General features: G+C 36.7%; 1 protein-coding gene across 6 annotated transcripts; it reads right to left on the minus strand.

The window, feature by feature from the left end:
• Positions 1–1,315: 1,315 nt before the first annotated feature.
• Positions 1,316–19,638, minus strand: LOC127795711 (nucleotide-sugar uncharacterized transporter 1). 6 transcript variants are annotated; one of them, XM_052327565.1, is made up of 8 exons: positions 19,308–19,638; positions 14,765–14,913; positions 14,450–14,658; positions 14,270–14,363; positions 4,371–4,537; positions 4,086–4,256; positions 2,587–2,915; positions 1,316–1,699 (listed from the first exon to the last, which is right to left on the minus strand). In XM_052327565.1, exons 1-7 carry the CDS (start codon positions 19,384–19,386, stop codon positions 2,633–2,635), a joined length of 1,152 nt encoding a protein of 383 aa, XP_052183525.1. In that variant the 5' UTR covers positions 19,387–19,638; the 3' UTR covers positions 1,316–1,699; positions 2,587–2,632. The 6 variants fall into 6 exon arrangements, with proteins under 6 accessions (XP_052183525.1, XP_052183526.1, XP_052183527.1 ...); XM_052327566.1 differs by lacking the exon at positions 1,316–1,699 and adding an exon at positions 2,417–2,481; XM_052327567.1 differs by lacking the exon at positions 1,316–1,699 and adding an exon at positions 19,124–19,181 and having other exon boundaries at positions 2,417–2,915.
• Between the last annotated feature and the right edge of the window lie 2,503 nt (positions 19,639–22,141).

A 22,141-nucleotide genomic window follows, 5' to 3' on the forward strand; every position in this document is an offset into this window, starting at 1 on the left:
ATGGTCATTTATTGGTTTAAACCAATTTATAACATTTATTATTATTATTATTATTTAAGCTAGATTAATTACGACTAGTTAAATAGGTCCAATTTAAAAAATAATAATTTGAAAAAAAGGTGGTTCTTTTATTTTGCAGTATAGATAGAGGACTTAATTATTAACGTGTAAAAATAATTTTAAAATTCAAAATTATCTTAACCCATTTTATTTTTGAACTATATAATACTCTGTCTTCCTCTACGTGTATCCTCAACCACAAAACACCCTAAAAGAATTATATATATATATATAGCGATTTACCTCTTCTATCGAAATCAATGACATATATAACGATTTATCTCTTCTATCGAAATCGAGGACACAAGCGAGAGACCGCACAAAAATGATGATAATTCCAAGAATTATATATATATATATAAGAAAGGTCATTTTAGTCAAATAATAAAAATAATAGTAATTGTTTTATTATAAAAACTACTCTTATCCTATACTTTAAAAAAAAAAAGTTAGTTAGTCATGCGAGTGTGGTTAGTAGTTTTAAAGAAATGTAAATTTGATTAAGAAATTAAAAAAGAAAATGCTTGACCCATATACATACAATTTGGATTGGCATTAGGATTAGGATTAGTCACAAAGCTGGCAAAAACGTTTAAAGAATTCAGATACAGTGTGAAAAAGGAGAAATAGAAGATGCTTTCCAAAGCAACCCTATTTGCGAGGACCTTAGTCCTTACAAGGGTGACAAAATCAAACAAACCCAGCTGTATAATCAATAATAATACCCTAAGTCCAAAGATTTATTTTTTTAAGGGTGCCCTTGGAAGTTGGAACTCAGTATTCAAACAGCTATATATGTAAACCTCTCATGGTGATTGACTTAAGAGGTAGTGTCAGTGTCAGAACTCAATTTAAGAGTCATTTTCCATTACAATTTTTTGGGTAGAACATGTGGGTTACGAGCATATCAAGCCTAAATCGAGATTAATATTAACCTTTGTAAAAGATGTAAAGGATTTAAATAACAAGAGTTTGTCACAACCAACTTAATTTCAGGGCAATCGTTTTATTAGAAAAAATCTGAAGTATATTACTTTATATTCTGTGAATTTAAAATATTACTTTTAATAAAGAATAATATTATTATTTACGTTCTCTTTCATAGTCTTAAATAGTAGTACTATTATATATAAAATGTTCGAAATGCTTTTGAATTAGTCCTAATTGTAGACATTTCGGGCAATAAAACTATCATTTTAAGATTATTATAAAATAAAAATTAAATAATTACCTCCCAGGCACATGTCACAAATGATTAAACCATAATAAATTGAAATTCACACTAATAAATTATGAGTTTGATTCGTCATCGAGACAAAAGTTTCTACTTGCAATTTACCTTCTTTGTCAAAATCAAGGGCACAAGCGACGAAGTACCATACAAGGACGATAATTCCAAAAATTAAAAAATTAAACTAACAGTGACGTTAGACTGGGAGTGGCAGTGGACGGTCGGATCCCAAGATTCTCTACAGGGATAGAATAGATGAGATGCATGTGTAATACATGTACTATTTGACAAACTCATCTGTCTAGCAGCAGCAAGAATGGCCAGGACAGGATACAAAACATGTCTCCTTCTCAGCCCTAATTTTGTTTGAATTGAGACGAGCTGCTGTCACATGCATGCACCATCCATCTATAATTTATATGCTGAAGCAATTAGGCACAGACCAAACAATTAATTTGTCAGGGAACCATGCTTTTAAAAAGGTTGCTTTTGGAAGTTTTCAATGAAGCTTCCCCCCCCTCCCTTTCCTGCAATTCCCACTTTTTTTAAAAATTCACATTCACATGCTTTGGAAATTTCAAAAGGGTTGCCTAAATAAACTGTCTGCTAATAAATCAGACAGACTGATGTATCATTTATTAAATAAAGAGTTTTAATGTCGCTTCCTTGTTAGGTATCAATCTGATACCACTTAATGCGGACCAAACCAAACAAAAAGAAATTTTGTTATAACCCACGCGGGATCTAAATCAAAGATAAACTTAACGTGATTTGGGAAATTATCTACATCCACAGGCAAAGGGAAGATAAAATTCAAACTATGTATAAACAAACGGTTGCAAAAGGGCTAAACTATCTTGACTCTTAATCTCAAAACCCAATACAGCCTAACTCAGGATTTCACTGAAATTTGACACTCCCTAAACTGTACTCTAATCAATGTCCTCTCCAAATCTAGTAAATCAAATATGCAGTTCTATTTATTAAAAGAATAAGATAAATCAAAAATTCTAAACTCGAGTTTTTTTTTTTTTTATTGAATGTACAAACCCTATCCCCATCATATTTTTAGGTTAGGTTAAACTGACTTTAAATTCAAGATAACCTCAATGTAAACAACAAAGATTTAAAACAACATGGGGGCAAAAGCCCGTTTTGAAAAGTAGTTTGTGTTGCTCCCCAGAGTCAGCCTAGCTAAATCAGATGAACAAGTATTACATTCTCAAAATCCAAAGGGCTGAGTATAATTAAATCTGAATTCAACAATTTAGACAACCGTGTTAGTAGAAACCTGCCTTGTGTATGCTGCTGCGCTTCCTCTTCCTGCATCCGGATGAAGCACTAGACACGTTCCTCGCTACAATTTCCCTCGTCACTCTGCCCACTTTCTTTGCCGAGTTTCGATTTTGGCAACAAGTACGAACCTTGTCTGGAAGTTGTTTTCATCGATGGCTGCTGCGGATGTAAGTTGAGGTAAGTGTACAAGGACATGCCAACGAGGGCAGTTACTGCTCCGTATATGCTAGTTGCTCCTGGATTCGATCCAAATAGAACAAAACCTCCAAGCAGAATGGCACAAGTTTTGAACTGTCCGAGAACGACATGGGTGGTGGCAGAAGTTGCCCTGCAATCCATTTATGGTCATCAGACAACCAGCTTGAACAGGTCCATAAACTAGAAACTACAACAATAAGCCACAAACTCATAAACAAAGCTGCAAGATCACTAAACTGAACAGCCATGTATTAGAGGAGTTCATAATCATGGGTCCAACAAAGTGAACGTTACATTGTTTGCTCTTTGTCAATTACAGAGAGTGAAGGCCAGTATCTATTCATAGCAATAAACCGCACCTCTTCATGCATTCTCATGTTCATAAAAGATACATGTTCATTGGTTGCAAATCGTGACTGCTAATTTCAGGCCAAAGGAACATAAAAAGTTCTCTGAAATACAGAACTTGTCCAATCAGAAAATTGTAATGTTAGAGACATAGTATATAACGGAAAGGTTTACGACATATAGACACGACTGAAATCAGAAAAGGCTGTAGAAATGAAAGGTTTTTCACTTGGTGTATCCTGCTACTATAGTAGTATCACTTGAAATCAGATAACTAATAAAAGTCAGAAGATCTGGACCATAGCTCACAACCTACTGATTAAAAGTAATCATATTTTTTTTCCTATTGCAATCAAACTCAAAATGGGGAATGAGTTGACACTCTAGAGATTGCCTTGACTGAACTCTCCGGTCTTGAAATTACTAAATCTCACAAGTCATAACCTAAATTTCAGCTTATCCAAATGAATAATCTACCTAAAGACTGCTAAACCAGTATCAAAATAGAAGAATGCAAACAAGACAGTGGATGACCTTCCACCAATTATAGTACATGTAACGAGCCATAGAATCTTGGAAACTCTCTGTTAGAAAAAGGGATCCCCAGTGCATGAAGCTCCCTGCTTTGCAAGTGTTGGGGGAGAGCCACGTACCCTTACTTTGCAAAGAACCTATTTTCAAAACTCGAACTCATGACCTTCCAGTCATAAAGTATTACTTGGTAAAGAAAAATCATTACTAACTATTACATATTAGCTTAATCAAGCCTCATCTCAACTTTTATGCCTAATTTCAAGACATCCCAGAGCTTATCGAAGCAAATGCAGCTAATGTGACCAACTTAAGAGCATCAAATGTTGTCAGATTCTGATTTGGGCAGTGACATGATTGAATTGGTAAGTCGAAACAAATATCACTCACCCTTCAGCCCCCCAAAAAAAATATCACTCACCCAAGAGCCAGAGCACCAGACCACTGCAGCAAAAAGCCAAGGAGAGCAGAAATGCCAATAGTTGCTGAGTTATAGAAGCTCCAATTGTAATGAAAAATGCCCGGAGGATCCAGCCATGGCATCAAAGTCACTAGAAAGAACAAAGTGATTGGAGTAGTCTTCCACATTAGCCTACGGATCAGTCATATAAATCTTAGTAAGAAATGCCAGCATGCGTGATTATAGTATCAAATGAAGATCAGGAGAACTAGATGCAACAATTATTCCATGATGAGCAGGACATACGCCAAGGCTGTCCAGTTCTCCTGTTGTTGAAGATTGGACCACAATATCTTATTGACAGCACTGGGTATTATCCATGCCACTGCTATACAAGCACCAAACAAGTTGAACTGCATATCAGTTACTGTAGCAACAGCTACACCAATGGATACAACAGTAAGTGCAAGAACCTGAAAAATAAACAAGGGTTGACATTTTATTCACTGTACCAAATGAGACCAAAGTGCAAAAGTGGATAGCAACAGTAAGGATCACAAAGGAGGAAGCAGGAAGCAACCAAGTGTTTGCTATAAATCTGGAGGACCATCCAAGGGGAGTGATCACGGGCATATTATGTGAAGAAGTTCGGATTGTAAAATTCCTTGATCTATTTTTCGGATTGGACACACACACACACACACATATATATATATATATTACAAATCGTAGTTGTCCCTGCAAAGACAGTTAAACACAGAAAAAACTACTTAACTTAGGAAAACAAATAACTGTATAATAAATCGATTAAACTGTCCCTATTATTTTGCCTAACTGCCTAACTATTCCTATATTTTTGCACATGATTTTCTACACGCCCCCTCAAGCTAGACTATAAATATGAAGTAAGCCTAGCTTGGATATTTACATCTTCAAACTGAGTCTTCAATAGGTAGTCTATGATAGATCCTTGCTATATAGGAAATCCACCTTCAATTTTTCTGTTTATGAAGTGTCTGTCTATTTAGTTAACTTTGAACATGTTGAGTTGTTGTCAATATCTAGTTAGACAACTAAAATATTGGGTGACTAAGAGGTCTACTTGACAATGTCTTTGTTGTGTCTTTAGTGTTAGAATATGTCTACTTTGCGGCATCCCAAATTTCTTATGTCGTCTCGTGGAGGATGAGATTTTCTCCAACTTCATTAGTCATGGAATTGATAATCCATGGCATTACCATATTGTGTTCTGTCTTCCATATCTTGTACTTTGAATCTATTGAATTCGGTTTAAGGGCTTCACCACTAAAATAGTCATCTTTTCCACTGTCGCATATGAACATCATAACCGAATGTCCATTAGAACTAGGAGCAGCGAGAACCTGAGAGAAAGAAGTAGAGACTGTTGTGGTGAAGGACGCCATTGGGACAATGGAGGAATTTTCTAATCAGAAATGCTCTAATACGATGAAGAAATTTGGATTGTAAAACTCCCTTCTTATTATTTGGATTGGACACACACACACACACACATATATATTGCAAATGGTAAATGTGCCTATGGAGATAGTTAAACACACACACACACAAAATTGCCTAACTTAGGAAAACAAATAACTATATAATGAATCAATTAAACTGTCCATATTATTTTGCCTAACTACCTAATTGTTCCTATATTTCGGCAAATGGTTTTCTACATTATGTATAAGAGTACAATACTTTTAAAACCAAAAGACTAGAAAAGAGGTCAATGGGCACAAGAAGGAAGCCCAAGAAGGCAGAATGGGTAGCCCAAGAAGGAAGTAACATGGCATGAAAAAGTTTATAACGCACTTATATTAATTTGGTTAGAGCAACAAGTTACTAAATTGACAACTGCACAAAACATTATATGTAGAACAATATGCGTACATATATATGTATATATATATATATGCAGTTGGTCAGAGCAACAAGTTACTGAATTGACAACTGCACAAAACATTATATGTAGAATAATATGCATACATATATACATATATATGCAGCCATAAATTACAAATTATTGAATTTTTATGATTTTATACATCCTTATGGTAAAGTATGTGCTCAGTATCCAATAATACAAATTGTATGTCAGAGTTCATAACAATATAGACAATGTTAAGTTTTCTCGAAGGAAAGACACAAAAAGGCAGTTTGTGTCATCATACTTTGATGAATGTGACACGTGGCTGGAAAATAATTATTAGATCCAAACCACATTCTGGGATTGAAACACGGCGAACTAACTGCCAAAAAAATGCATGTAAATTCAAATTATTAACATGTCAAGGGAGCGGCAAAGAAGCTTCTGAAAATTTCAAAGAGTGGGTGTTCAACACACTACAAGAGGCAACTTCATAGCAGAAACATCCAGAAGAATTTAATGTATATAATATGTAACCATAGTTCATAGCTGATCAAAGCAAGATGCCATCTGAAATCCAGACGATCACGTCTTATGAATAACTGCAACATCCCGCCACTAATTGGGCCACTATCCTTCCACAAAGCCATGAGTCTTCCCACTAGATGGATGTCTCTCTCATACCAGTTTTTGTTTTAGTTGTCACATTCCTAGGGTTACCTAAGGTTGTGATTGGAATTAGGGAGAGAACTGGATGATAGAATTAAAGAAGGGAGAGAGAAATCAAAAGAAAGAGAGTGGGAGAGATTAGAGAGGAAACGAGAGGGAGAGAGAGAATTAGGGAGATAAGAATCCACTTCATTCATCCACATCTCTTTCTCTACATATTAGGGCCGATTTATAGGCTATTCAATAGTAAATGAAATCTGGAAAATAGCACCCATGTGCTCCTAACAACTCACAAAATATCTCCTACTAACTACTACAACCTTATTACAATAACGCCCTTCTAACTACCCCTGAGTTGTGACATTCCCCTCCCCTTGAAAGGTTTCTTGTCCCTAAGAAACTTATTACAACCAAGCCATTGTTTCTTCATCCAATGCCCATCTTCACCCATTGGTTTCTTCTTCGCTTTTACTTCTTCTTATCTTGTTTTTTACTTTTCTTTTGCTTTCTTTTTTCTTTCTCCTCAGCAGCAACAGCATTATGTCTTGTTGCCATACCAATGGAAACATGAGTAAGCAAAACAACAAGGGTCTCAGTCCCTTCAACAAAGAATTCCTTCCCTTTCTTCCTTTCATCTTGCTTCGCTTTATATTTTTGCATCCTCCATTGCTCCAAATCAGAAACATATTGCTGGAAGGTTTTAGTGTAATCAATTTCATGCAAACATCCTCCCTTAACCTCTAACCAATCTTGAATTGCCCTCCATTGGTTATCCACTTCAATTAAGGCACAAGTTTCCTCCTAATTGACTGATTTCTCAGTTGGAATTACCTGATCCATAGTGGGTAATTCAGCAACTCTTTCCATTCCTATTTTTTCAAGAGAAATAGATTTAAGATCTCCACAATCTAAGGCTGTCGTGGGCGTTTCCATTCCAAGATCGTTGGTTCCCGGATTGCTAGTGAACATCGTTGGACTGCCATCCCCCAATTCTTCAATCCCTTCTTCCGCTTCTTTTTCTTCCTCATCAGCTTCTTGCATCTCCAGATTAACAGCCTTAGAAGCTCCATTGATAATATAGGTTTTGGTCCTTTCTCCAAACTGGTGACACAAGGCATCTACAAACTGTGGCCAGCTCCATCCTACTCTTCCCCAGCTCCAATTCTAGAACCAAGCGTCTGCAACACCATCCAAATAAGCTACAGCCATTTTCACTTTCTCCCCTTCCATTACTTGGTGTTGGTAGAACATCCGTTCGCACCGTCGGATCCACCACTGAAGTCTTTCTCTTTCAAATGGGGGAATGTCCATTTGTGACTCTGGAATTGTGGAGTGATTATTGCCAACCCCTTGGTCCCAATTATCCTCCTCTGCCTCAGCTTTGTCCTCTGCTTCCCTCGAATCATGTGATCTCTGTCTATTCATTGGCATCGTTAGAATGGGAGTCGATGAAGCCCTAGGAGTGAATTCCATCGGAAGGCGGACATTAGGTTGCCTAGCTAACATGCTCAAGGAGTTCAACTACTGGCTGATTTGCTGGTGGAACCTAGCAATTTCCTTCCGGAGCCCGCTAAAGGCTAAATCCAGATTGGCCACATACTTCAATCGGTAGCAACTTGCCTCCACTTGGACCTACTTGACACCAATTACCATATTGTTTGTCGTGGTTTCCAATCGCTTCATTCCCATTCCCTCTGCCATGACCGATTACCGGGTTACCCAATCAGGTTCACCTCATCGAAGTAGCAACCACAGCAATGCACCTAGATTTGAATTTCAACGTCTCTGATATGAATCCTCTCCCTGGATCGCCTGAATAGCTTGGCCTTACTTGCTACCAAAACTCACCACACCAGCTAGCAACCTAGGGTTGGTTGCTCTTGACGAATCACTTCAAATTGCCTAGATAGAAGTCGCCTACAAATCTGCTTCCCAATTCGCAATTAGCTGCTCTAGATCCACCTCTTATGTTGATTGATTCTGATGCAGCCAATAAAATCTGTTGGAATCAAGTCAGAAATAACCTGAAACTCGCCTCCCTCAACTTCCAGAGAACCAAGCAGATCCGCTTCGCTAGGATCACTTCTGATCAGCAATTTGCTTATGTTCCACAATTACACAAGAGATTGTTTCCTGCAGTCGCCTTCCTCAAAATCCAAATTCAGCAATACTAAGCTCGCCTCAATCAACTCCACATGACCACGTTGGTTCACAGTCACCGTCGGAATCGCCTTCCAAGTTTCAAACACAATTTACCAGAATTCATTGTCGAATCAACTCCTAACTCCGCCTTCAAGATCCGTTTTCGATCCCAAAACCCGTTGCACCACTCTGATTTGACTTCAAATTCAAATCGAAATTACTGTCGAGCGATAGATCTGAATCAGCCCCCTGATATCGCCTGCTAAAATTGCTTAGGTCTGCAGAATCAATGTTCTGAAAGATTCTCCTAAAATTGATCAACTCCAATCACCTCCTGAAGTTGATCACTCCGCTTCAGTTCGCCCAGGCCAACATCCACTTCATACCCAATCACCGACCTTGATTAGTCCAAATTCACTTGAAATTTGGAATCATCTTGGTTCCGTTCGAACTCAGATTTGGATCTGCTTCAATTCGCTCTTCTTGCCCAATCACCGATAGTCTTCACAATTCGCCGAGAATCGTCGGTGCCATTCCTTCTTGCCTCAGTCACCTCTGCTTCAATTATCCACCAAATTTTACTCGCTTGAAACACCGACAATCATCGGGCCTTATTGGAATTAGATGCGCTGAATTGCCTTGGCTTTAGCAGCTTCGATCGGAATTGTTGCTCGTCATGGATTTCAGAAACTTGATGCGCAACTTTGCTTCCGAGGTTGCCCTCTTGAATCGCACGCTCACGCCTGGAATTGCCTGCTTCCAGAAAATCCCTTTCGATAATTACCGTCGGAATTATAGCTGAGGTTAGCCTAGCTCTAGCTTGGTTCCGATCTGCCTTCAAGTCCTTCAAACTCTGATGGAACAAATGCTCGTAATCGCCAAATACAACCTAGAATCAACCGGCTCTGTTTTGCTTCTCAATTTTAAACCAAGTTGATACGAATTTACCAAAATCACAGCCGAGGAAGGACCATCTCTGATATCATTTGTCACATTCCTGGGGTTACCTAGGGTTGTGATTGGAATTAGGGAGAGAACTGGATGATAGAATTAAAGGAGGGAGAGAGAAATCAAAAGAAAGAGAGTGGGAGAGATTAGAGAGGAAACGAGAGGGAGAGAGAATTAGGGAGATAAGAATCCTCTTCATTCATCCACATCTCTTTCTTTACATATTAGGGCCTATTTATAGGCTATTCAATAGTAAATGAAATCTGAAAAATAGCACCCATGTGCTCCTAACAACTCACAAAATACCTCCTACTAACTACTACAACCTTATTACAATAATGCCCTTCTAACTACCCTTGAGTTGTGACATTAGTCCCAGGTCTAGTCTTCATTATCAGGGTGCCACGACCCCAATGATATAACAGTAATTGTATATTACATGTGTTTCTTTCTGGTTGTACTCTAGTGCTGCTGTTCATATTGTACCTATCAGTTTACAACTGACTGAAAGTAAGAGAGCCTATAAATAGGCTAAATCTGAGAGGATGGAGGTATTGTTAAGTAATAAACAAAATTTAAGACTTCTCTCTCTTCAATTATCTCCCAAATTTCTCTCTGATTTCTCCCTATTCTTTCTCTCTTTCTCTGTTCTTTCGATCTTACTCTCTTTGTTCTTCTGAATCCTCTCTTCCTTTCTATTCTCTCTCCCTCGATTTCTTCCAATTTCCACTCAAAACCCTAGGTCAAACCTAGATTCTGTCATTTTGTATTAGAGCAAGGCGGTCCTTGGAAGCTGATCACAAGCAACTTTCCAAATCAGGCGAATTGAGGAAATGGCAGAAGGTACAAGGTACAAGGATGAAGCGATTGGAGGCTGTTCCAGAGCCAATCGATTATTAGGAGGTTGTAACAAAGCCAATCGATTCTTAGGAGGCTATTCCAGAGCCAATTGATTCTCAGGAGGCTGATCAAAGCCAATTGATTATTAGGAAGTTGTTCCAGAGCCAATTGATTATTAGGAAGTTGTTCTAGAGCCAATTGATTCTTAGGAAGCGCTGTTAATCTAGGCAATTCTTAGCAGTTGATCCAGAGCAGAATTTTAAGGCAAGCAGAAGAGATGGCCAAAGGGACTTGTTTGAGGCAGTTGGAGACAAGACTGGAAATTATGGAATTAGGTTTGCAGCAGACTTAGGAGGAAGTGAGTCGTGGCTGAGAGGAGAATGTGGTGACCAAAGAAGTTGTGCAAACCTTAGAAAGAAGTGTTCAGACATTTGACAGGGAAGTTAAAGAAGAATTTGCTAACATCAACCAAAGGCTGGATGGAATTCTGAGGACGTTTTCTAAAATGCCTCAGGCCAGCCCACCGGTGGACTTTCCTACAAGATCCACTGCAGCTCCTGTTCTAGCAGGAGCTGGAATTCTTCCTCATGCTCCTGATCTACAGGAAGCTGAGGAACGAACTGAATTTGAGCAGGAAATTCGAGTTAGAGGTTCTAATCCAATTCATCACCACACACCTATGCCGATGCTAGAGATTTCAATTTTTGAATGGAATAAACCGAGGTGGTGGATCAGGCGGTGTGAGAGATTCTTTCAGTACTATCGTGTGTTGACAGTCAAAAGGTGAACCTAGAAGCAGCATATCTCAATGATATGGCTAATGCCTGGTTCCAAGGATGGAGTAGGCTGAGGACTGATTTTAATTGGCTAGAATTTGTGGATGACTTTTGTGACAGATTTAGTGAGAGGCCAATGACAAATGTGATTGAAGAATTCAATAAACTGAACCAAGAAGGTTCTATAATTGACTACCAAGTCAGATTCGAAGACTTGAAGTCATTAATGCTCGTTTATCATCCGACTTTAAATGAGTCCTATTTCGTATCTAGCTTCATCAGTAGCCTAAATGATGAGCTGAGGCCAACGGTAAAAATGATGCAGCCTGCTACTGTCAAGCAAGCTGCTGAGAAGGCTAGGCTGCAAGAATTGGCATCGGAAGCAATTTTCAGAAAACACAAGATCCTAACAGAAATTCATCCTTCGATTGTTATGATCCACTGCAGGGTATGGGACTTGTCCCACATTGGAAGTTCAGGCTTCTAGTGTGGAGTTTATAATATCTTGGCCACCCTCCCCTTAATAGCTAACTTTTGAGGGTGCGTTCTACCCGAAGGTTGTAACAGTGGTATCAGATCCGACCCCATGACTCCCAACACAAGCGAGTTGCGACGGAGGTGACGTCGGCATTGCAGTGTTCGCCCGAGACTAGTAGTGGCTAGTGCACAGCCTGTTGTCGTGGGCGCCGAGCTGCGGAGCGTGGTGGTATGTTATGATCCACTGTAAGGTATGGGACTTATCCCACATTGGAAATTCAGGACTTCTGATGTGGGGTTTATAACCTTTTGGACACTCTCCCCTTAACAGCTAGCTTTTGAGGGTGAGTTATACTTGAGGGTTGTAACAATAATTAAGAAATCTAACACTATGAAATAGAGGACTATGTGTCATTTTTGGGGAGAACTACTATTCCATGTGAGTCTTAGTAGGCATATTGCAAGGTGTTCTTGGTACATACACCCATTCTTATAGAGGCAAACATATTAAGGGAGTAGGATAGTGAGAACATTAATCCATCAAACTTTCTTATCATGCAACACTCTACCTAGCTAAATTACTTTTGATGCAAAACATGCTAAGCAACAACTGTGGAAATTAATATTTTTTCATGGGTGACTCTAGGACCTCATTAATAAAGCCATTAGTTATTTTTATGGGTTAGTGCTGGTAGAAAATCTTTGCTCGTGTTCGTTGTGTTTTGGAGATGTGAGGTATTTCATCAATTCAGTGACTAAGTCAACATAGATTGTACCAGTGAAGCACGGAAATAGCTCAGAGGCACCGTTTCGGCGTTTCCGAACCGTTTCCGAAACTGGAAACGTTTCCCGTTTCGAAACTGTTTACACCTATTTTTTTAGAAAAATGCATGTTTCCCCATTTCCGTTTCGTATCGAAAACGTTTCCCGACTTTGTTTCCGTGCAACCTAGGATTGTACTACCTAATCCACGGGCATTAAGGATCAATTCATATTTCAAAATCTTATTTATGGGCTATAATAGTTCCAAGTAATTCTAGTACATCTAGTTGATTAATGATTTGGTTCTTATTTTGGAGTTTTCTTTATAAAAATAAGATGGAAAATATAACTTTGTATACCTCGGCATTTTGCTATTCTAGGAGTTAGATTCGGTGATCTCATGAGAAGCTCTGTCCTTCTAAAAGGAACAAATTTAAGTGGGACTTGAAAATCTTTCTTCTCGTGTTCTTCCACAAAAAGTTCCAAGTACGTAAACAAGTCACTTCTCATTAATTCACAACTTTTTAAATACTTCCCATTTTTAGACAAAATCAAAACTTTATCAAGATCAATAAAAAATCCTTCCCCCAACCTTCTAGCATTTATTTCATTATCCAAACACCTAAAACAATTGCTTCTAGAACATCCAGTTACTAATGCTCTTCCAACCAGCAACTTGCCCCCTTCCACCTCAAGTCAATTACTGCTTTCTATTTACAAACCCCAGAACCATTCTTCTATGAATTGAAACCTTAAAGGTAACAAGCTTTTCCATCAACCAACCTCACTACATACCCAACCCTAGCAATAATTATCATACAACTAATAATGCATCCTTATCCCATGCATGCGATACAAAATATATTTCTTTATATTGGCAAGTATATGTAAGGTATCCATGTAAGTCTTTCCTTTGTCAGGCTATTTGCCATTGCATATTTTGCCTATTTGAATGTCCATAAAACGAACAAAAAAAGGGCCAGGCAAAAGCATCACATTATACTTAGAAATACCAGACTGTTCTTATCTGATCCACGGATATCATTCAGAAGTTGTCAAATTTAGAAGGACAAAGAACCAGATAACTGAGGGCTTGGTGGAAAAAAATGGTACATAGTTCCCATTAGATTGTCCATCACCATATATTGTGATCACTCACGTATCTTCCCAGAAAAAATAATTCAAAAGGAATAAAGGTATTCAACAATTCTATGAGAAAGCGATTAATATAAAAAACACAAAACCATAGAAGACAGCCACTTACCTAGAACATGCATACTAAAGGGATTGCATGATTTTACTACGGTTTTCAATTTTCTAGTTTGTCTTCTTTTGAAATGAAGAACAGAAAATGGAGTTTGGTGGGTTGTTTTCTAAAACAACAATCCCAGAACTCTTGTGACCAAGTAGCCACACCCTTTTCATCAACCCAACCTTTGGTGATTTTTTGTAGGGATGGGTATTTGTCGATATAAAATTATTTTTACATATATTTTTTGACAAAACACATAATATTTTTTTTATCAAACATCATTTTCAGTTTTTATTTTCAAAATTTTGATAGTACGGACATTATTAAATACAATATTTAATCTCCATATTTTAACAAAAAACGAAAATGAACAAAAAACAAATAAAAATATGTGAAAACTGATGGCAAAATCAAACATAGCCAAGAAAGTTCAACAGTGGATTATTACCTTCTGGAAAGAAACCCTTTTACGGAAGAGAACCAGTTCTGCTAAAACAATTGTTGGTGTTACAGCAATCTTAGCCATCTGATAAAAGCCAACACTGAGAAATGGAGATTTCCATCAATGTTTTATAAAATAATCAAATGGAAACAGCCATACAGAGCAAAGAGGGGTGCCATGTCTCACCTATTATACTTTAAGCTAACATTAGCAAGGCCAGTAGAGAGAGACATGACAATACCAAGAGTCAATAACGAGGAATATTTGGTTGACTTCGATGGAGGAGATATGGGGAGGACTGATAAAGCTTTTAGTATAGCCATTAACAACCAGCTACATATGTAATGAATAAAAGTGAGGAAGATAGGGTAGTTGAACCCAACTTGGCCAAGCACCTGAATTAAAGATAACAATGATAATAAAAATAAAAAACTATAGCAAGCTAACAGCTAAACAGAATTTAATTTGTGTCACATAATCAAGAAAAGCAATTTCACTGACCAACTTGTTCATCAAAATAATGCTCACTGAAACCAAAAAGTTGAAGGTAAGAGCAGCAGTGGGTCCCCATAATGGTTGTTGCCGCCTTGAACTTCCATATAAACGAAATTTGCTAAACAAAGAACCACGCAATTCTTCCAGTGCTCTTCCTAATTAACAAGGAAAACAAATAAAGATCGTCAAGACTGCAAAAAGGAGATGTCAAAACATTTTTTTCTTAATTTACTTCAAAACAATACATTCCAGCCACCCATGGACCTTAATTCACCCGACCAGGTTTTGTTCAAGCATAAATTGGTATTTAGACAAACCTGAAAATTTAATTTAATTTACCAAATCTGACAACAATAGAAAGAAAAGGATATGGCTAATAGAGCCTCTCACACACAGAGTGTAATACCCCAAGAGCTCAGAGAATGGTAATATATATCGAGGATAAATAAGGAATGAAATAACACCAGATGGATACTTTTTGGGCTGAATATAGGCAAAGAACTCCCAAGTTAAGCGTGCTTGAACTGGGGAAGCTTAAGGATGGGTGACCTCTTGGGAAGTTCGCGTAGGCCCATCAAGGTAAGTTGTTCTTGTCCTTCTTATCGCTCGATGCGGGATGTTACAGGTAGTATCAGAGTCGAACCTTAGTGAAGGCTATCCGATAAGGGTGGAGAGTGGCGCCGGGGCTCGAGGACCTGTACAAGGAGCGGCTTCTAGCAGGCTTCCAGGATGGCAGCCCCCTGAGGGGAGAAGATCTGAGACCAGTTGTAAGGTCGCATGATGAGGACGTCATGTGCTCAAAATGGGAGAATGTAATACCCCAAGAGCCCAGAGAAGGGTAGTATATATCGAGAATAAGTAAAGAATGAAATAATACCAGATGGATACTTTTTAGGTTGAATATAGGCAAATAACTCTCAGGTTAAGCGTGCTTGACCTGGGGAAACTTAAGAATAGGTGACCCCTGGGAAGTTCGCATAGGCCCATCAGGGTAAGTTGTTTCGGTCCTTCCTATCGCTCGATGAGGGATGTTACACAGGGTTTAACTTTGGGCAAAGGAAAATTAAGGAAGACAAATTCTTAGATTACTAGAGTACTTAGCTAGAAGAAAATATACTTTAAGGAGCTCCAGGATCCAGTTGGATCTTATTCTTATTTTATTTATTTATTGATGATATCTCTATTCTTATTTCATCATAAACAAAATATTTCTAAGAGTTAATTATCTAGGTTCTTTATACTATTTTAGTAGTAGACAGGGTTGGTAATATGCCATGGCATCATATCTATACAGAGCCAAATACACTCCACATAATATGATATCAGTATTATTATGATTGAACTACCCAGGTTGGTTCATCGGAGAACCAGATAACAAACTAGTCACATTCTGATATTTTTACTTCATATGCTTATGAACCGGATTATATCAAGAAAACATAACAACTTCTTTCAAAATGATCAACGGGATGATTTAAGAAGAAAAAAAAAGCGCTTAATTTTTAGAAAAACACAAAAAATAAATGCTCCCTCATATGAGATCTCTCCTTTCCCCACTGATATATAAGTATACATGGATATATGTATTGAAAGAATTAGTTAGGGAAATTGTAAAACATTCCACCATGAATGCTTCATTAATCTAGGATGACTTATATACAAAAAACTCCTAAAAACTTTCCTAATTTACAGGAATAGATTACAACAACTTTTAGCTAATTATTTACAGATTTGGATTAGCAAGAACTTGGATATCTTTATCTGATTCCAAGGCTGCTTTATCCTTATTCTTTCTTATCTGTTAGTTTGATTTTGCTATGATCTTGATCTTTATCCATTCTGCCCATTGATCTTGTTCTTCCTTATCTCTATCTTCTTCCAACATGTATAAACACATACAATTAGTCAATTGGTAATGAAGTGAGTTTATGGAGACCTAGCGGTGTGCAACATAAGATAAAGAATGTCAGTCTTGAAGAGCTAGGGGCTTAGGGACCCAGTTTGATGAAATGAGATGTCAATCCACTGCCTAAGTTCCCTCTTTGTTCTCTTCCCAAACCTTCATCTTCTCCTTCTTCCTCCATCTCATATTAGTTTGTCAGCTGTTGAAGGCAGCAATGGCAAGGCTGTTTTTGCTTTACTGGACAGAGTATGATCTTACCAGGACTTTTCTTCTCTCACAGGCCTCCTTCTAGGGGTCAAAACTTTAGGAAGAGTTTGGTACTATTTTTATGTGATGCCACTTCCCATTTTTATTAAGTTTTTCGAACTTTTCATTTTCCTTTTTGGCTACTTTGTGGAAGTCTCAAAGACTCAAAAAGATATCAGTCTTTTTCCGATTTGGCAGTGGACTCTCATCCCCACCTTTTACCTATTTGTCAGTGACACAACCAAAAATTTTCATCTATATCCCCCTTGTTATCTCCACATCTATTGACACTTGTGGCTTGTATTACAATATGTTATACATATACATATACATATACATATACCATCCAAGATTTGCCATCACTAATGAAGATGTCTACCAATCTCTTGATGGATTTCTAGTTTTCTTAAATCGTTACTTTCTTGAATTTGCAAATTTGTTCCGTAAAATTGGAGATGGTTGTCTATGATCAATGCCTCCTTAGATGCTATTCGAGATTCCATGCCTCCCTTGCCAATGGTGGGTTAGCTTGACCTCCCCCAGTGGCTTCTAGAGAGGAATGGTATTGTTTCAATCGGGGAGGCCTTCAAGGCCTTGTCTCCTCAAAATGATAGGGTGCCTTGGTGCGATCTTGTCTGGCATAGCTCAGGGATCCTAGCATTTGCCTTCATTCTTTGCCTGGCTATCAAGGAGCATCTATCGACTCTTGATCGCCTCAATATGTATTTGCCTTTCCCAAACCGATGTTTCTTATGTCATGAGGTTGCAGAAAAGCATAGTCACCTATTCTTTGAGTGCCCCTATTCAAAGTTGATCGTCGTCCTCTTCCAGAGATGGGCTAAATATAGTTGGCCCTGGTGTCACTGGAATAGCAAGGTGTGTTGGGCCTCCAGAAGATGGAGTGGAAAGCACCCATGGTAGGTGGGCAACCGTCATGTTCTTCAAGGCATGGTCTACTACATATAGTGCGAAGACAATAACCGATGTTTCCGTGGTTAGGAGCGTTCAATAGACCAATTGGCTCATCTGATCCAGAACGTCGTTTGGATGCACTTATCTACTCTTCAATTCACCCAGTCTCTTCAGGGGTTGGACTTCATCCACTTATGGTGCCTCTCCCTAGGTTGTCTTAGATGGCCTGTAGCTTTTTTAGGGATTCTGCCCTTTAAATCCCTATATCTCTGGTATGTGTTTAGTAACTTTAGTTTTTTCTTATGCTTTTGTTTCTTGCTCGAGGTATGCCCTACCTTTGCTTGTGTATAGTTTCACTTTTTTTGTGTTATGAATTTTTCAGTTACAGAAAAAAAAAAAAAAAAAAACAATTAAGTATTCAATAACAAAGTAATTGTGACTTATGTTTTTAGGTACTGAGAAGTCTTAAATCCTTGGGATTATCACCCTTGCGTGATCCCCCGTCGCTCGTGCCCTCTATTTTAGAAGATGAGGTAAATCGCAGGTAGAGCTTTTGTCTCACTGCACAAGGCAAGAAATCGAACCTACGACCTACTGGTGCGAATTCCAGCTTATCGTGACCCAACCACTTGACTTGTGCCTTAGGGGCAAAAGTCTTAAATCCTTACTTTTCATTGAGGGGTTTTGTTGTTCAAGGTTGATTCTGGTATCACTAATTAGTAACGGAGTTGACACGAGTCATTGAATAATCTCTTTTCAGCGGTCTTCATTTTTTTATTTACATACATGATTTTTCCTAATTAGTCGTGTTTCTATATTATACAAGTTGATTTCACAATATCAATTATAGTAATGGAAAACAGTTATATCAATTATCTTCATTCACCGCCCTCTCATAAAAAAATTTCATATGAAAACGGTGTTAAAACTTTATCTGAACATTCACTTGTTGGAGGGTTGTGTCACAAAGGGCATCTGGCATAAAGTTCTACCACATAGTTATTTGCATGGATTTGTATTGTCAATATGATTTTTAGAAATTAATTAACATTTTAAATGGCGTGACACGTATCCTGATAAGGTACATTTGATAAATATAATTTTACCAAAGTAGAAATAGGACTAATATCTGATCTTTCAACCATAAAAAAAAAAAAATACAAATACCATGAAATCTCGAACCTAAAGATCAGATCAACTAAAAATGACTATTTAAGCTGGTTAAAAGTAATAAGAACCCGGATCAGGTAAAACGAATAAACCCATGCAACTGCCAAGTATGAGGACCAGATCAAAACAAGTACCTGTAAGGCCTGTACAAAGGTTAGCACCACCACCACCCAATACATTCTTTAGAAACAACTGTATGCAGAACAATGAGGGTAATGGGGAAAAGCAAGAAACCCTAGCCAGGTAAAGCGCAAGAAGATCCGAGAAAAGCGAATAGAAATTGTAGAAAGTGGAAAGAAAAGCTGTGGAGAACAGTACCTTTCTCGCCGGCATCACTGTCCTTGCGCTTGAGAATCTTCCTCACATATTTCCTGTTCAAGAAATTAAACTTAAACATCCTCCCCTCAGAACATTCGCTAGGCCTCTCTCCCCTTTACGGCGAGAAGTTCAGCAATTCAAGTGCAATGTAAAGAAGCAGAAAGCAAGCCAGCGAAGTAGACTCGAAATCAGCAGAACAAAGGGAACAAAATGCCAGATTGAAGTGCAGAGAGAGAAAGAGAGACAGTGGGGCACGTGGAAATCGAAGAGAGTCTTGAAAGTGTCGGTTCAGAGACACAGCAGCGGATTGATTTGAGCAAATCACGCTCCCCTCTAGGCCCAACGCCCCCTTTTATATATATATATATATATGTGTATATGTATATGTATATGTATGTGTGTGTGGGGGGGGATTGACAATATTTGACGTCTCAAAGCAGTGAGGCCCCAGTGGAATGAAGTATGCTATTGCAAAATTATTATCTCGTAACACCACACAATAATACCTTAATATCATAAATAACCCTTTTCAAATTGTACACAAAATAATTTATTAATTTATTATCTCAACTTGTTTGCCCCATCGTCACCTCATATTATAATTTATGGGTATTTCTACGCTCTTTAAAAGTTTGAGGGCTTCTTAATTATTTTCCAATAAGTGAATAACCTTTCGGTTATTTTTTAAAACTCCAAGGACTTTTCTGCAGTTTTCTAGACATCGAGAACCTTTACCTTTTCGTGATTCCTAGAAACTGAAGGGCTAATAAAGTAAAAAGGAAAACATATATATCAGTATTATTTTATGTCAAATTGAGTCAATTAAGGGATCTAAACTCTCTTAGGCCCGTTTGTTGCGGCTTAATTAAAGAAATTATAAGTTATACCTTCTTAGATTATAGCTTCTAAAGCTTAGAATAAGTTGTAGTTAAGTAGTTGTGGTATTTGATATCATAAGCTTTAAAATAACTTATTTTTGTATAATTGTCCATAATACCCTTAGTAGTTATAAAATGATAATTTAAAAATTAATTAGTGTATATGTATAAGATTCAAGTGTTATAAAAAAATTAATTAAAGTATAGAGAGAGAAGAAGATGACGAGAGAGAGGAAGAGATCTGAAAATGAAAATGACGGTAGAAAAGAAAAACCCATGATTGCGTAGACAATAGAATAATTATTTACTAAAAATAAGGGTAAAATTGTCATAAAAATATAATTATTTAAGCATAAGTTGTAAAAGCTGGGGTACCCCAACTTTGAAAAAATCATATTCTACCCCTTCTAAAAGCTAGTAGAAATTATAAGTTACAATTATATAAACTAAAACAAACACTACATCTCAACTTTTTTGAAGTTATAAGCTATAAGTTACAACTTTTAAACTACAACAAACAGGGCCTTATTCATTTAAACCTCTTTCTCTTGTTTTTAATATTTGCGATTCATTATTTTCTATGTAAAAAATTATATTTTCACTTTTTAAAAATTAAGTAATGACTCAATTAAATTCAATCACTATCTTCTCACACACATATATATATATATATTTATTTTTTTCCTTCCATCTCTTATTGTTTATTTATTTTTTTTATATATATCTTCTTGTTTGGTTAACCTCAGTAATTGTAGAAGTTCACTTAGCAACGATCATTGTTAGTAATTTTTTAATTATTTAAAATAAAAATGTGAGTAAAACATGAGAGAAAATAATATAAAGATAAAATAATTAATTTAACTTAATTTTTAATGTTATTAGAGATTATTGTGGTTTCTCAGAATAAAGTGAAGATTCATGGAATGGATCATTACTTATTTTAATTAATTATAGTTAATACCCTTAGAAGTACAAAAATTATTGAGATCGTATAAGTTGACCCTTATTATGATCTTAGAGTTACACTGTTACATGATGCATATTTGAGTCTTGTAAATCACGATTGAAAAATATTTTTTAATTGAATTTTTGGAAAGTCATCGTGAGGCAGGTTGTTTAACTTATTATTTTTTGTTTCAAGCTTATAAGCATTTTTACTAATAAGTTGCGTAAAATTTAAAAAGTTAGCACTTGAATTAATAACATGTTTGGATGAATGTAGTTTAAATAATTATTTATATAATTACGTGTTTGATTTGAAAAAGTTAATAAATTATCTTAACTTAACAAAAATACTAAAATTGACATATTGCTGAATAATACAAATAAAATCTATAAAATATTAATTTTTAATGAAAAAATTATAAATTAATGTCCAACTAATAAAATTATTAAAATTACATGTTGATAAATTATACATAATTATTAAAAATATATATTAATACAATATATATGTGTTAAATATATACATATTTATAGAGATATTGAAAACGTCGATAGAGGTGACGGACAATAGAGGCATTGGTAGTGGATGATGTCAACAGGCAATGGAAAAGGCGATGACAAACAAAATACAGATGAATAAAAATGATAGGTCGATGTTAAAGATATGATAGTTGTTTGAGAATAAAATTATTATGTTGCCCATAAAAATACCTAAGATGATGGTGAATTTACTTTTTAAAATAATTATTAATTTTAACTATTTTGAAAATTCTTAAATTTGTGATCTTAATATGTGGTGATTATAGTATGATTGATAACAATAAAATCACATAACCACAAGGAATAAGAGAAATTTATAAATGCTCAACTTTAAAGAGCCCAATCCTCTATCTCAAGACTCAACTTGAGGTTTCACTAAGAGAAATCAACATTACCCTTTAATTGAAGTTATAATTAACATATAATCCCTTACCTAAGTAAAAATCACTAGTGCAATACTAGCAAATACAA

Source organism: Diospyros lotus, chromosome 2, assembly GCF_014633365.1.
Source record: "Diospyros lotus cultivar Yz01 chromosome 2, ASM1463336v1, whole genome shotgun sequence".
Taxonomy (NCBI): domain Eukaryota; kingdom Viridiplantae; phylum Streptophyta; class Magnoliopsida; order Ericales; family Ebenaceae; genus Diospyros; species Diospyros lotus.